The sequence below is a fragment of the Lepisma saccharinum genome, chromosome 10, assembly GCF_977018435.1.
Source record: "Lepisma saccharinum chromosome 10, izLepSacc3.1, whole genome shotgun sequence".
NCBI lineage: Eukaryota > Metazoa > Arthropoda > Insecta > Zygentoma > Lepismatidae > Lepisma > Lepisma saccharinum.
Window position 1 is genome coordinate 46756817 of NC_139238.1, and position 16275 is coordinate 46773091.

General features: G+C 37.5%; 2 protein-coding genes across 3 annotated transcripts in view; one reads left to right on the top strand and one right to left on the bottom strand.

Annotated features, from left to right (window-relative positions):
* The window catches only part of botv (exostosin like glycosyltransferase 3), a 607246-nt gene extending 595119 nt beyond the window's left edge, over positions 1 to 12127 (bottom strand). For both annotated transcript variants that reach the window (XR_014442305.1, XM_083129802.1), the window contains exon 1: positions 12005 to 12127. The gene's annotated coding sequence lies outside the window, so the exon portion shown is untranslated. The remainder of the gene's footprint in view (positions 1 to 12004) is intronic.
* Positions 12128 to 12388: 261 nt separating this feature from the next.
* Positions 12389 to 15692, top strand: Rbsn-5 (Rabenosyn-5). Its single transcript, XM_083129803.1, has one exon. It carries the CDS (start codon positions 12583 to 12585, stop codon positions 14116 to 14118), a length of 1536 nt encoding a protein of 511 aa, XP_082985929.1. The 5' UTR covers positions 12389 to 12582; the 3' UTR covers positions 14119 to 15692.
* Positions 15693 to 16275: the final 583 nt, after the last annotated feature.

Here is a 16275-nt window from a genome sequence, read left to right on the forward strand (position 1 = left end):
CGTTCTTGGGCTGTTCGAGAGGATCAAGCTGATGCGTTGCATCCCGACATTGGGCTAGCGGCCTTTTATTCATTGCAAATATTACGTATTGGACCAAGTATCTATCTGTAAAAAAAGATTGAAGAAAATCCATGACTACGAAGCAACTTTCTTGTCTTTTAATTGGGTGATTTCATTTTGAAGATCTATGAAAAAGATGTTTAAAATCAAAAACGGTTAGGAGGGATATATTTTTATAAGATTTTGATGAGATATGCACACAATCTTTGTTTAAAAGGGCTTGTTTAGTTCAATTTGATTCATTTTGACAATTATAATAAGCAAGTCATTTTATTTAAAATTCTGATTGCTTCAGCTACATTACTTCCTAAGACACTAAAGCATAGGTAGACTCCCCCCATTTATTAATGAAAATAATTGCAACGGAGAGGAGTATTTTTCCCCTTAAGGTCATACTAAAAGGGTGTACTCGAGTCTTGGGTGGAAGATACAGAACAGCTAGACAACCACCCTGGTACCTCCAGCACTCTTGTGTGTATGAAAGAACATCAGGGAGAGAATACAACATTGGTCTGTAGATCTACTCTATCTCTGGGGCTAAGATTCTTTATGCGATTCAATATTTTCTTTTTGGTTAATAAATAGGAACTATGTAACAAAACCTTCGGAATTGTTTGATCAAAATATATACAGTTTTGAAGGCATAACAAAACATTTTACAAGATGTACAAAACTTGTACATCATTTTAAGCCAATTCTTGAAGATCGCCAATGTTGCACTAAGGTGTCAACTTGGAGTGTAACTTTTAAAGTTTGAATTTCTCTTGAACCGAGGTGTTGCAACTTTTTATTGGGTGTACAAAAGTGTAGATTATTTTAGGTCCATTTTTGAAGATGTAGAGCAAAGTTGCACTCAGGCATCAACTTGGAGTGTAACTTTTGAAGTTTGAATTTCTCTTGAACCGAGACATTACAAAACATTTTACAAGGTTTACAAAACTGTACATTATTTTAAGCCCATTTTTGAAGATGTACGCCAATGTTGCACTCAGGGATCAACCTGGATTTCATCTTTTGAAGTTGCCTCCCCAATGGCCCAGGGGTATCACCATTCCCTTGTAATCAACCAGTCCCAGGTTCAATACATGGCGGAGACTCACAGTGGTTCGGAACTCACTTTAAACTGTAGGTCCATTCAAAATTAGCCTTTCTGTGCACAAAGTAGACTTAAAACGAAACTCAACTTTTGAAGACTTAGCTTCTCTTGAACCGAGGAATTACAAAACTTTTTATGAGGTGTCAAAGCTTTACAATACATGTACATTATTTTAAGATACACTGCACTTTAATGTTGCATTCAAGTCTCAACTTGGAGTTGAGACAACAAAGACTTTTAACATATGACTTATTTCTCTTTCAATTTGACTATCATATTTTACTTCGACCCGCAATTCGTTGAGTGCCTGGCCTTGGGATAAAGAGGTAAGTTCCCTTCTGATGTTTAATTTTTTGGTACTTTCCTAATGTTTGAGTGAATTGTCGAAAAATAGTGTTGGACAGGTTCTAACATGCCTTTAACGGGGCTCTATAGAAAAAGGTGGGTAGCCGGAGCGGAGGGCCAAGGTAGGTCAACTACCCCAGGGGCGGAGCTCGGAATAAGATGGAATTTTTATGAAAATTTTGGAGCAAATTTACAATACCGGAAGTATCTCCAATTTGTTTGAAATTCGGCATATTCACTAATTTTGGCCTCCTAATCACGAATCTGTAGTTGAAATTTGGCGGTCATGTCTAGAAATTGCAAAATAAGACTAAATAGTGGGTCCATGAACGGAGTAAACACCCTTGATTTATGAAGAAAACAACTATTTTTTGCAATGATTAGCGTTTCAAAAGTATGTTTATGATGACCCTTAATTTTTACTATGCTTGCCTAACCTAACCTTACCGTGAATGGTTTGTGGGGCAAACATTTTTCCACCTTATGCAAGATTCTCAAATGCAAATCAAGGCTCCAAGCACCGGGTATCACTTATCGCACAACATTGTAGCAAACGCACCGTTGCCAAACTTAACTCTATTCAAAGCCACATTCCACAATCCCTCCTTATTCTCATCGTCACTGTCATCATTCTCCTTGCATAACGATCTTTTCATTCCTTTCCTCCTCCATTCTTCCATGATCAATGATCTCCAACTACGATCAATGATCTCCAAGTAACAAAGTAACAGTGTGGCAATGCTGTAGACAGCGTAACGAAATAGTGAAATTCACTTGTTCACACCATCAAACATGGCTACCATAATAGTGTATCAACAATCATAGCGTTAATGTGTGCACGTAATTTCTGGAAATGACCGCCAATTTTTAATTGCAGATTCTTGATTACGAGGCCGAAATTAGCGAGTATGCGTAATTTGAAAGCAATCTGAGATACTCCGGTATAGTAAATTTATACCAAATTTTTTGTTTAACTCTGAAAAAGCGACTTTTATACATCCATCGGTGCGGGTATAGCCCAACACATATATTTCTGCCGTGCGATGCGCGACACAACTCAAGAAGCAGTGTTGCTAATGGAGCAGATAGAAAAATCGCTGCAGTGCGCCGATGCACAGCTGTTACGTACAAGAAAGTTAGAGAATTCAACGTTTTAAACGTCATGCATTATACCAGGAATAGGATTAATATGTACTAACAAGTGGCTTTGTATGTAGCTACATACATATGGACTAAAAATTCGCAAAATATGGACTAACATACGTAAAATTACCAAAAATGCTGCAAAGAAGACTTCTTCATAGTTATTCCTTATTTGAGTGATTTCAAACAAAATAAACACTTTATTATTTTCCGTTGCATTAATGCACTGGTGGCGTTCTAACTGTTCACTCCCAAAGCCCGTCTACACTGGTACGGAACTCAGGCTGTATCTACTTGATATTTACAAGTCAATAATGTTAATAGGTGAATTAATATGTACTACCAACAGCTTTGGGCCTCTCTGCAAATGATTAAGGGAGCCCTTTATAAATCGTGCTTGATAATGTTTCCCTCTAGTTTATAGTATGCAAGATTTTTACCCACAAAGGAATCTAACAAGAATCCAACAACACCATTGTGTTGTGTTATGCAAGAAAAATCAAATTAATTAAATAATAATGGGTACATATTATCTACACTTTGATGAATAGTATAAAAATCTGTAGTACTTTTCTTGTACTTGCTAAAACATTAAAACATGGGTCCTTAGTCCACCACGGACTCCTTCAAAGGAGAGACTCTTGCATCACTACAGATAATGTTTGCCTACTGGTTACGTTAACCATTTTGCAAAATAGTGTGTAAATTGTATTATATTATAGTTAAAATACATGTTTTGACACCTGACAAACAAATAGGAATCCTTTGATTGATCAATGACTTCTTGGATTACAGTGTCATCATTAATATTTCATATTAAGTTTCATAGAAAGAAATTGTTTTAATAGGGCCCAATAATTTAGGAGCACCATGGTATTCAGTTTAACATTTTTTTCATATAGATCGTTTGGCTCCCAGGGCCGACTCCCGCTGCCCCATAGCTTTGGCTCTGAACTTGGACTATAAGAATAGCAGACATTGTTAGTGAAGCGAGCAAGAAAATTTTACGAAATGTATTTTTATTTGTATAAATTTTGAAATTGACCTTCTGTGCCCCTTGGAAGTGCCCTTGACCATCTGGAAGAAAAATGCAAGGAACATGTAAAAACTAATTCCATCAATGGGTATCCAATTGTCCTACTATTCTTAGATTCTCCTAGTCTTGTTTTTTTTACTTCAATGTTTGCTTCCCCTAGAATGAACTTCCATCCAAGGTCATGGGGGGGGGGGGAAGGGACAATGCCTTATGAGTGTCTCTTTATCAATTTCACGTCATTACTCATTGTTGCAATTAGCTAGAAGTGGCAGAAAAGCAACGCTAAATAACAGAAACCAAATATTCACTCCCTCTCTCTACCATATGAATCACTATTACCAAAAGGTAGACTTGGGAAACAAAACTTTAAGCAGTTCCAAGTTCATAGCAACACATCCAAGAGAAACATCTGAACACATTAGGCACCTTTAATACAAAAATACTCAAAATGCCACAACTGTTCTAGATACTGAAAATTGCGAAATCATTTACTGTAGTCTGAATCTGGAAGGGAATCCCCCCCAGATACAACATTATACGGAATCCCATACACCCTAATAAATCACAAAATCTTTGTTATGTTGCTAGAGTAACACATGATATAATTGTAAAGATTAGTGAGAATTCCAGGTAGGAATGTGTTCTGTATTTTTCACAGGGGGGGGGGAGCAAGCTCTGAGAGGGGGCAGTTACCCCCCCCTCTAGCTATGGGTCTGATGGAACTGCAAAGGCAGATAATACACGACAGACACTACTACTGCTTTGAGAACTAATAACATGCGAACGTTTTAAACCGTGACAATTGGACCACAACACTCCTCCTCAAGCAGTATTATTGCCTCTGTGTGATCAGCGACAGTTTGTTGTACATTTACAAACGCTGCCGGCTTCCACAACAATAACAAGTACATATACTGCCACTAGACAATAAACCGCACGGCATTTTTTTTTTTTTGCTATGAACTTGTCACTCATCAAAGCATGGCAATTTTAACACAGAAAACAATATGCATAGCATTTCTACAAGAACACGTGCCGGAGCCAAGAGTTGAAATACTCATGGAGCCACATAATTTATTTCTTTTGAACAATTCCAAAATTATGAAATATGAACAATTTGTGAATTTCCCGAGCTTGCCTATGCAAGGTTTTTGATTTCAACTTTGACAGAACTGGAGGCATTATGAAATTTAACGTTCATTAACAAACACACGCAATACACGCACACAACGTCAAACCGGTCAAATACTTAGTATAAAATAAAAATATAGTGCTTCCAATCCAACAAAACTCACCGTCACTTTAACTGACTTTCTCCTTCCGTGACAGAAATAGTGCTTCATTATTACCATTGGCAACACTAGTTACTAGCTAGCCAATGAACATGCACTGCATAAAAGAAGCCACCACTTCATCATGCTATAATGCCACATTATCATCCCTGCCGAACGGTGTGATCCGTGAGCTGGAGTGCTATTCAATTGTTTTCAATGATGTTTGCGCGAGTGTGTCAACGAATGGAATGACAATATGGCAACAATGGCGAAGGTTGGCGAGCAGTGTATAACATGTGATGATAAGAGAGAGGGAGACGAAAGAAAAATGTGTATGTGCGCAACGGCAAAGATATGTGTGATGCACTCTAGCTGCTACAAAACTGACATGGCCGAAAGTAGACTTCTACCTCGCAACTTGAAATGGCTGTATCTCCACTTTATACGGCTGTACACTGATAAATATTTGTTTCCAGAATTTTGTTTTACACTTTCGTATAGTGGAAACACCTAATTAAATCATTTCTTTCGCACTTGTTTATATTCCTAACGTACTATTCTGTATTGCGGAACATTTCTTTAGGTGTAATAATGTAATAATGAATTTCCAACGGCTTCATTTTTTGCATTCTATAACACAATATGGCGAAAGCATACTGGTTCATTGCACATTGTGCCAGTGTTTTGTCGATTTGGAGTGTGTTTGCAGTGTTGCAACCATGTTCACCAAAAAATACCCTAGGTACTACTTTTGTATAGGTGAAACACCTAGAAATCATTTATTTCACACTTTTTTTACATTGCTAACATACTATTCTGCATTGCAGAACATTTCTTTAGGTGTAATAATGAATTTCTAATGAAAATCATGTCTATTTCTCACATTTCCGAGTACTTACTGTTCTTCGTTATTTCGATTCTGTAACACACAATATGGTGATAGCATACTGGCTCTTGCACCTTGTGCCAGTGTTTTTTCGATTTGGAGTGTGTATGCAGTGTTGCAACCTTGTTCACCAAAAAATACCTACTTTCATGCCTGGATTTGAAATTATGCTAATGCCTCGCAAACCATTGACGTTAGCCCCACAAACCTGTAAGGTTAGGTTAGACAAGCATAGTTTAAAAAAATTTTAAAAAAATTAAAAATACTCGACACGTCATGTTATAGTGAAAACACGGCGAAATTTGAAACATTTACTGGGGGTTACGTCATGTAACACACGGAACAATGTGCTCACATGCAGAAAGCAAATGGAGGCAGCAGCAATAATGTGTCTGAGAGATATTTTCGCAGATAAACACATGATTTTGCATTAAAATGGACCAAAACTACATTCCCGAACTTCAACAACGCTAAAGAAAATGATTTGTGTAAGTACTTTCTTATGTAAAAAGTAAGAAATCCGTTTCCGCTATACGAAAGTATTACCAATACCTACTTTTGTGCCAGATTTGAAATTACGCTAATACCTCGCAAACCATTTGGTGTTAGCCTCACAAACCATTGACGTTAGCCCCACAAACTATTGACGTTAGCCCCACACACCATTTCACGTAAGGTTAGGTCAGCATAGTTTTAATTTTCTTTTTTAAATCCTCCACACGTCATCTTATAGTGAAAACACGGCGTGATTTGAAACACTTACTCAGTGGTTACGCGATCTAACACACGGAACATTGTGCTCACATGCGAAAAGCAAATGGCAGCAGCAGCAATAGCGTGTCTGAGAGATATTATTGCAGATAAACAATTGATTTCGCATAAAAATGGATCAAAACTACCCGAACTTCCACAATGCCACAGAAAATGATTCCCGTAAGTACTTTCTTATGTAAAAAGTACAAAATTAGTTTCCACTAAACGAAAGTGGAATACACAATCTTCGTAAAAAAAAAAAATCCCTAGCGAAATCGAGGGTGGAGGATTTCATGATGGATCCATCTGAATTTCTCCATAATCGATGAGCTACAAAACTTTTTACGAGGTTAACAATACTGTACAAAACGTGAACATTATTTAAGCCAATTTTGTAAGAAGCAACCAAATGTTGCACTCAAGCATCAACTTGAGAGTCCCAAGTGAGTTTTGAAGATCGACATTCTCTTGAGCTGAACCGTTACATAACATTTTTTATGAGGTGTACAAAATTACAAAAAATTGCACATAACTTTAAACCCATTGGTACTAATTTACTATGCGTCGGACAGATTTCTTCATTTTTATAGAAGAAACTACTTACCATAATAAGTTCCTGTAGCATTGTCTAACATCGGGAAGGTGTTTTGTGTGATGTGGGAATGTACCATAGCAGAAATTCATGTCCTTTGTTGAAAATTAATTCTCCGACAGACAATAGCCTTTGGCGTGTACACCTTCGTACATCATCACACGTCGTGATTGTGTTTTGTTCATGTTCATTAGGTATCCAGTGTTTCGAACTGTCTGTGTTTGCAACGAAAGTTAGAAACATGACGTGTCGAGGATGCGTGGTGAAATTCGTACCGGGTGTGGAAGATCCAGTGGATTTTTTAATTTAATTGAACATGGGATCGTGAAAGAAGGAAAGGAATGTCGAAAATGTGGCAGTGAATGTAAGCTACTCGTTAGAAGGAATGGGCTGTGGGTATATGCCTAATATGATGTGTCATGGATGTGTGGTGAAACTCAGGTAAGTTTTCCGTATCCTGGAAACGGATTTCTTCAAATCTAAAAGTTTGGAGCTGATTTGGGGGCAGGTGACTCCGGACAATTTCTAACATGCCTTTAACAGGGACTCTATAGAGAAAGCCGGGTAGCAGGAGCAGAGCGGAGGCAGGACCACAGTAGGTCAATTACCCTAGGGGCGGAGCCCGGAATCGGTGGGAAATATGGACTCAAAAATTTCAAACGAAAATATTTTTTTTTAGTTTCAATTTCCCACTGATTCCAGGACGGATAGTCCCAAAAAACATTCACGGATAGCGCCACGAAACATTTCAATTTTCTTTGTAAAACAATGTGAAAAAGTTTTTTTAAAAAAAATTGGATCAGATGAGCATTGTTCACGGGTATTTCTTGGGTTCCGAAGGTTGAAACACTGCATAACAAATGAAAATCGACAAAACACAAGCACGGCGCGCGATTATGTAGGAAGGTGTATGCGCCATATTGTGTCTCAGGCAAGCGAAAAGACTACGAGAAATATTGCAATTACTTTGATCAAAAAAAAGTCAATACTCCTTAAGGAATGCTCCGCGAAGCACATAGGTAAGTACGAATGTCAAAAATTGATGAAACAAAGAAGTTATAGGTGTCCCACAGATAGTAAATTGTTACCAACCCATTTTTGAAGATGTAAGTCAATATTGCACTCAGGCGTGAACTTGGAGTGTAACTTTGAATTTCTCTTGAACTGAGGAGTTAAAAAAACTTTGGAAAAATTTTTGTTTCCGCAAAACATATTTCTTCAATTTTACAGGAGGAAGTACTTACCGAAATGAGTTTATTTATACTTTAGGGAGGTCTTGGAAGTGTGTTTTCCCCCCTTGCTTAATTTTTTTGCCGGTAAATCATGTAATTTTTGACATTAATGTCACTCCGATGCACGAAAGCTGTTCCCTTGATGTCCACCTACTACGTGAACCAAATTTTTGCGTGTGTTTAACGACTAACAACCGGTCAGTGTTTCCAAATATGCGGTTTTGTAACTGTGTAACAGATCTAGAACATAAATAAATGTGTGTTACTGTTCATCATTTCTGATTACGAACTTGCGACAACATGACGTGGTGCACAGGATCAGTGGCGTGCCCAAGGTGGGGAGGATGGGAGTTATAAACCCCCCCCCCTTTCGCCCAGTATCTCTAAAAAAAAAATGTCAAAGGTAGGAAAATATGACAAAATGCAGGCTGACTACCAACAAAAAGTATACATAACCCCTCCCTTTCGAAAATCCTCAGCACCCCACTGCACAGGATGTGTGGTAAAATTGCAAAACAATTTAACTATGTTTGCCTAACCTAACCTTGCCGTGCACAGTTCGTGGAGCTATTTATCAATCGTTTGAGAGGCTATCCGTGCATTTTTCAAACCTGGAAAGAAATACAAAATCAGTAACACGAAAGTAGGTATTTGGTACTATTATAGTATGGGGGTGACACCTATAAATCATATATTTCGAACTTTTTTACATTGCTAACGTACTATTTTGGAATGTGGAACATTTCCTAAGGTGAAATAATGCATTTCTAACTAAGATAATGTCTATTTCTTACATTTACGAGTACTTACTGTTACTTCTTATTTCGATTCTGTAACACATTATGGCGGGTGATAGCGTAGTGGTTCAGGGCACGTTGTGTGAGTGTTTTGTCGATTTATGCAGTGCTGCAACCTCGTTCACCAGAAAATACCTACTTTCGTGCCCGGATTTGAAATTATGCTAATACGTCGTAAACCATTGATGTTAGCCTCATAAACCATTGACATTAGCCCCACAAACCATTGATGTTAGCCCCAAAAACCATTCACGTTAACCCCAAAAACCATTGTCCGTAAGGTTAGGTTAGGCAAGCATAGTTAAAAAAAAAAATACTCGACACGTCATGTTCTAGTGTAAATACGGCGAGGCTGAAACACTGACTATGGGGTTGCATCATCTTAACACATGGAACATTGTACTCTCGTGCAGAAAGCAAAAGACGGCAGCAGAAACAGCGTGACGGACAGAGATTTTCGCAGAAAACAACATGTATTCGCATTAAAATGGATCAAAACTACATTCACGAACTTCCACAACGCTACAGAAAATGATTTCCGTAAGTATTCTCTCCTGTAAATTTGAAGAAATCCGTCACTCCTATACTATAATGTTACCAGGTATTTTTCTATGATGTTGATTTAGTTTTATTTTACTTCGCGTTTTGTGCCTCTTGGCTAATTTGCGAAGATGGGTATGAGTGATGAAATGATGAAATTGATGAATGGACATTCACAAACAACCAAGCCCGACCGGGATTCGAACTCGGGACCCTTGGCGTCGCAGCGCGATGTGCTAACCACTCGGCCACAGGGTCGGGCGTATTTTTCTATGAAGAAGGTTGCAACACTGCATAACCACTGATCATGGACAACGCTAGTCAAGATTTCTCCGCCATATCGCGTGTAACGTAAGTGAAAGCGAACAAAAAATAAATACTCGATCTGTCTAAAATTGAGATTATTTGCGTGGAAAAAACGAAATGCCATCTTCAAGAATCCTTAGGAATGCAGAATACGTAAGTATCAATGGGAAAAATAAGAAGGTACTACTTTACTATACCGGAGACACCTATCAATGATTTATTTCTCACTTTTTTATATTGCTAACGTACTATTCTCCATTGTGGAACATTTCTTTAGGTGAAATAATAGATTTCTAATGAAAATAATGTCTATTTCTTACATACGATAGCCCCACGAACCATCACGGGGACGAGGTATGCCTACTAGGTTAGGTTAGGTTCCATTAGCACTCCTTTCGTTCAATTTAGCATATACGGACAACATCGGAATTACAAATTCCATGGAATCTTCCACACCCGGCAACGGTAACAGTTAGATATAGTGAAAACACATTTCTTCAAATTTACAGGAGAAAAGACAGGAAAGTATTTGCCCAAAACTTGTACAAATCTTTGATATTGTGAAATTTAATTTTCGTTCTTATTGCACACCAAGTTGATGGAACTATTGGAAGGAGGGAGATATATATATACAGGGTGTTTCTAAAGGTCGTTTACAACGCTTGGGAGGTGATTCCTCTCACGAAAACAAGCAAAAAGTCTGAGTTCCATTTTTACGACTGAGGCTTCGTTTCCGAGATAGGAGCCTCGCAAAAGGTGACAAAGTGAACGTCACACCTAACTGGGACGAATACTATCACAGATAGAGAGGCGGTTCCAAGGGAATCATAAAGGAATCGTATGTGCTCAGTCCGGAAGTCACTATGAAAAGTTCTCTGCACGCATGCGCAATGGAGTCCTCAAAGGAACTGGGGATTTCCAGCAAGAACAATGCATGGAAAGGGTATGTAACGCAGCAAGAGGGACCGTGACAATGAGAAATGCGTTAAAGACAACACATCCCGACCCAGTGAGAACACTCTTGGTATTGCTCCCCACCCCCTTTGTGTGGTGAAAGTGACATCTTCAGTTGGTGAAAGTGACATCTTCAGTTGGTGTACAGTGACACGCACTGTCTGTGCGTAAGACATTGTAGCATTTGTTGTTTGTTGTGTGTGGGGGGGAGGGGATATTACGTAGTTGTCGCGTGTAAAATTACACGTTGTCGCAATCATCTGATAATGTGTTTTTCTTTGCCTCCTCCTGGTGGAGTAATGTGTCTCTCGTATGCCACATGACATGATCCGTTTATTCCTCGTGTGTAACTGAGGTATGCAACCGTGCTCAACTTTTCGGATTTTGTGTTCCGTGTTCATGTTTTGATGTTTGAGGTCGGGATGTGTTATCTTTAACGCATTTCTCATTGTCACGGTCCCTCTTGCTGCGTTACATACCCTTTCCATGCATTGTTCTTGATGGAAATCCCCAATTCATTTGAGGACTCTATTGCGCATGCGTGCAGTGAACTTTTCATAGTGACTTCCGGACTGAGCACATACGATTCCTTTATGATTCCCTTGGAACCGCCTCTCTATCTGTGATAGTATTCGTCCCAGTTAGGTGTGACGTTCACTTTGTCACCTTTTGCGAGGCTCCTATCTCGGAAACGAAGCCTCAGTCGTAAAAATGGAACTCAGACTTTTTGCTTGTTTTCGTGAGAGGAATCACCTCCCAAGCGTTGTAAACGACCTTTAGAAACACCCTGTATATATATATAGTATGTACGCGTTTTGGTTCATACAAGCAACGCATAAACTCGGGAATATTTTGATAATCTGAAGAAAAAAAACTACCCATTACAATCATACGTCAAGCCTTGCACAGTCGAAATAATTAAGTTCTCATTAAGGAATGGCAATTCCGTTCATAAGCAACAACACTAACGACGTAGCTGCGTCAACTTACGTTATAGATTTTAACCACATCACTGCAAAAACTGCATTTCTTCTTTTCATTTTGTACCAAGATGATGAAGTTTACATTCACGGTACAGCTTTGTATTCACACTAAATTCGTCGCCATTATTATTGTGTCTTCTTCAGATCCTCCAATTTGACCATAATCGGAATATCAACGCATTTATTCCAAGTACCAGCCAGTGTCGACTTGCGACTGGCAATTTTGTGGCCGCAATAAATACTTTATAAACTATTTTGTGGTATTAGATATTAAATGCAAGCATTTTTCTTTTCATTTCGAAATGCGTGAGCAACGGACTGTACATATAGTCAGTCAATATTCTGTGAAGAAGGATGGTTGAACCTATTTCAATTTTTAATCTGTGTTCTGTTGTGTCTGTGACTGCGTGAAGGATTAGAATGGGAGGAGAAAATCGTGGAAAATATCAGGTCAGATGTTATGAAGTTCTTGTGTGATGATAACTGACGGTAGTGTAAATGTGACATTAATGTCGAAATATTCATCATTTATTTCATGACACCTGCTCTCTCAATCATCCACTAATTTTTCGTACGCTAGTTAACATGGCTGAAGGAGGTGAAGTGTTAGAAGGTTTCCTGTGTCCCGTGTGTATGCAGAATTTCGGTACAGCTGTTCAGTTACACTCACATTTTCAGGACGAGCATAATGAAGATCAAGATGTACTTCGATCACTGAAACACCTTATATTCAACGCTACCAAGAAAATACTGAAACAGGAAAACACAGATGAACTTTCACAAGGTAATTTATACTCGGATCAGCCTGCATCAAGAAATGTACAATATGTTGTGGAGTACGAACCACAGGAAATTGGTGCGATTAGGAACCATTCCAATACCTTTCGAGCAATACGGAACAAGAGAATGGAGCGATATGTGGCAGAAACGAATAAACTACTTATACGTTTAGACAAACTCTTGCATGATATGCCTGCGGATCCTGTTAAGCGAAAAGCTCATGAACAACAGATTGTTCCATGGGTAAACGATGCTGACGTGAAATTGTGTCCAAATTGTGCTAAGTCTTTCAATCTAACTCGCAGAAAGCATCATTGCCGCTTGTGTGGTGGAATTATGTGTCATGTGTGTTCTCAGTTTTTGCCGTTTTCAAATGCTAAGAAGATGATAAATCCTGCATTTAGTATCAAAGATCCATCCCCAACCTCGCAAGTAATGTTGTCATCAATGTTGCCTAATTTGGGGGCACTAACAACTCTTCAGCGTAGTGGATCAAACTCGAGTCTAAATTCTGTGCTTTCAATTGTAGATTCTGTAACTGGTGAACAACATATCCGTTTATGTGTACATTGCAAGAAATTACTAGATTACCGAGAGGAGCTGACGGAAAGTAGAACAATGAAGCCAATAATATCGCAATTTTATGATCGCTTGCGAGGCTATCAGAAAGAAGCAACAGATCTTTGTGCTATGTATAACAAAATGGCAATGTCCCTTAATTGTGGGGAAACTGTATATCATTTACACGATGCTCATGCACTACGGGTGAAACTCCTAAAAATGGCAGAAAGTATAGATTCTTTAAGCAAGAAGATAGCAGTTCTAGGGACAAAGGATACAGATAGTCCACCCAGAGGAAAAGCACTGAAACTTCAACAAATGATACGAGTTGCAGCAGCCTCTTACTTGAAGGATCAGCTTATAGGATTACCATCTCTTCCCTCAGAGAGTGAACTAAAAGAGTTGCAAGACAAAAGACGGCAGGTGATTGAAGCTCAAATACAGCAAGAGAAACAAAATGCTCTAGAAGCCCAGCAAAAGATGCTTATGGCTGAACAAAGGAAGCTACAGGAATCACTGTCACCGAAACGAGATCAGTCAATTGGATATAGTAAAACAAGGGAGGAAGTGATTGCCAAGGAAGGTTGGGGTCCACAGGCAGCACAGACTTTTGATATGGATGATCCAATGGTGCAGCAAATGAACATAATACGTAATTACATAAAGCAGGCAAGAGCAGCTCATAAGTATGATGAAGTGAGCACATTAGAAGCCAATTTGTATGAGTTGCAACAAGAGTATCAGAGACAACAAATGCATGAAAAACATAGTTACAGCTAGTGCAGTATTTTTGCATTTGTTACGGAGTGCTTGTCAGTTGTGCATATTGCATATTAATGGTATTGTGTGTACGTAATCATGAATTACAAGTAAATTATTTCCAAAGTTATGTTTAGAAAAAAATAGAGGAGCTTTAAATCAGGAATCGTGGTTAGTAGGCAATTTTATATGATAGCACATGAAAATGTTGTGAAACATGTATGCTTTATGAACAAAAAATGTAATGTTTACATTTGAAACATATGCATTATGGGGAGGATTCATTTGTAACTGAATATATCATATGGGATACTATTGTTGTCTTAACATCCTTGTGTTGTGTTAAAGTAGTAATCTTTATGCAATAAATATCAAGGCACCAAGTATTGTGTTTAATGCACTCTCCTTTTGAGCACAAAATTCATAAGTAAATTCCATTCATTCTACTAACTACTAAACTAGGTTCCAAACCTGAGAATATTTTACAGTACAGTGCATTCCTAAATGTTTTATGTTTACATTTTTACAGATGCATGTAGAATTATTGGTACTACAGTACTGGTAGAGCAGTTATTGTGGAGCAGAATATACATATTTTGCATTTGTAAACACTTTAATCAAATTCAGTGAATTAACCTACAAGGTTCACCTAATGATGAGAATTTGGGAATGTGTAATTCTTGTAGATGGTGCTTTGTGGCCCCCTGGTGTATTTTTAATATATATATTTTCATGTTCATGTGTATTTTCTAAATATATATATTAAATTTGTTTTTGTTAAATTTACTGAACTATAAAATGTGTAATTTTTTGAATAACCAAAGTATTTTACAAATATATTTTTTCCATCACAACTATCTCAACTGAATAAAAAATAAGCAATATTGGTAAATGACATGCTTATCATAACTGTGTGTGATCCATTTGTGCATTAATTTAAATTGAGCGATGCAAGCACAGTGATGGTGTCTGTGAATAGTGTAATTAAATATTCACTTATAACGAACTAGTTTCATTAATTGCATACAAAACATCTTGTTACGCACTCAGTACTTATTAATGAACATATTTTGGTCATTGAATACCTCTCATTGTATTGTGTTTAAATTTACAGTGTTATTTTATTCACTATTTATCACAATTAGTGTATGCCTATCATGTATGAGTGATCTTGCATTTAACATTTCACACTATTTTATGATTAAGCAGCCATAAAGATATATTTCCATTCTGTAATGCTCTTTTTTTTAATATCAAAAGGTAGCATAGTGCTCACACTAAGGTAATACAATTTGGAGTCGTTTCACTACTGGAGTGTTATATTTGTGAATCAGGTTTAATTTTGGGGATTCAGAATTCCTGTGGCATTGCAATGAAATGGAAACATCTACAAACATTTAAATGCATAATGTATAGCTTTCAGAACATGTTTTCCAGTTAGAATTTCTGAACGCTAAAAAGTAGAAAAATATTTACACATCAGTATAATTAATGTACAAGTGATTTGACGATCAGATGTTTTTTCCAAAAAGGAGAATGAAAACCTGTAGAAATATGCGAAAAGAAAAGAAAGTGGTCATTATACATTATTACACTGCACTTATGTCTGTGCTCATAGTGCAACAAATACACCTAAGACAATGAGATTTCATCTCATTCATTTACATCTGATCTTGCAGTTGAAACTAGGGAAATACATAGATTAAAGGAAGTATCAGAAAATTTATCAAAAAAAGTTTCGGAATAAAACCATATTTATTTCAATGTACAAAACTATGTGAATGACATGAATATGTTGAACTTCCTTCCAGTATAAAATAAATTATGAGCAAAGTAAGTGTTAACTTGGAACAATGTTCTATAAGAATGAGCATTTTTGTAGTGTGTTCCAATTGTCTAGTGGTTAAGACAGTTGCCCACCATGCAGAAGTTCATAGGTTCACTTCCTACTGAGAAAATTCAAGTCTAATTGAGCTAGTTTTCCATTGACCTTCAGAGGATGCCTGGTTTGATTAAAAAAGAAAAAAACACCTAAATTGTGCACTTTAGGATGGCTGGTTTCAAACAAAGCCAATACCACTTGATAGCAATTAACAGGTCATTTCTTCAAACTACAGGTGGTAATGCATTTCTGTCTTTTATGTTCCTTTTATACATATGTAGGTGTGACATGTTGGA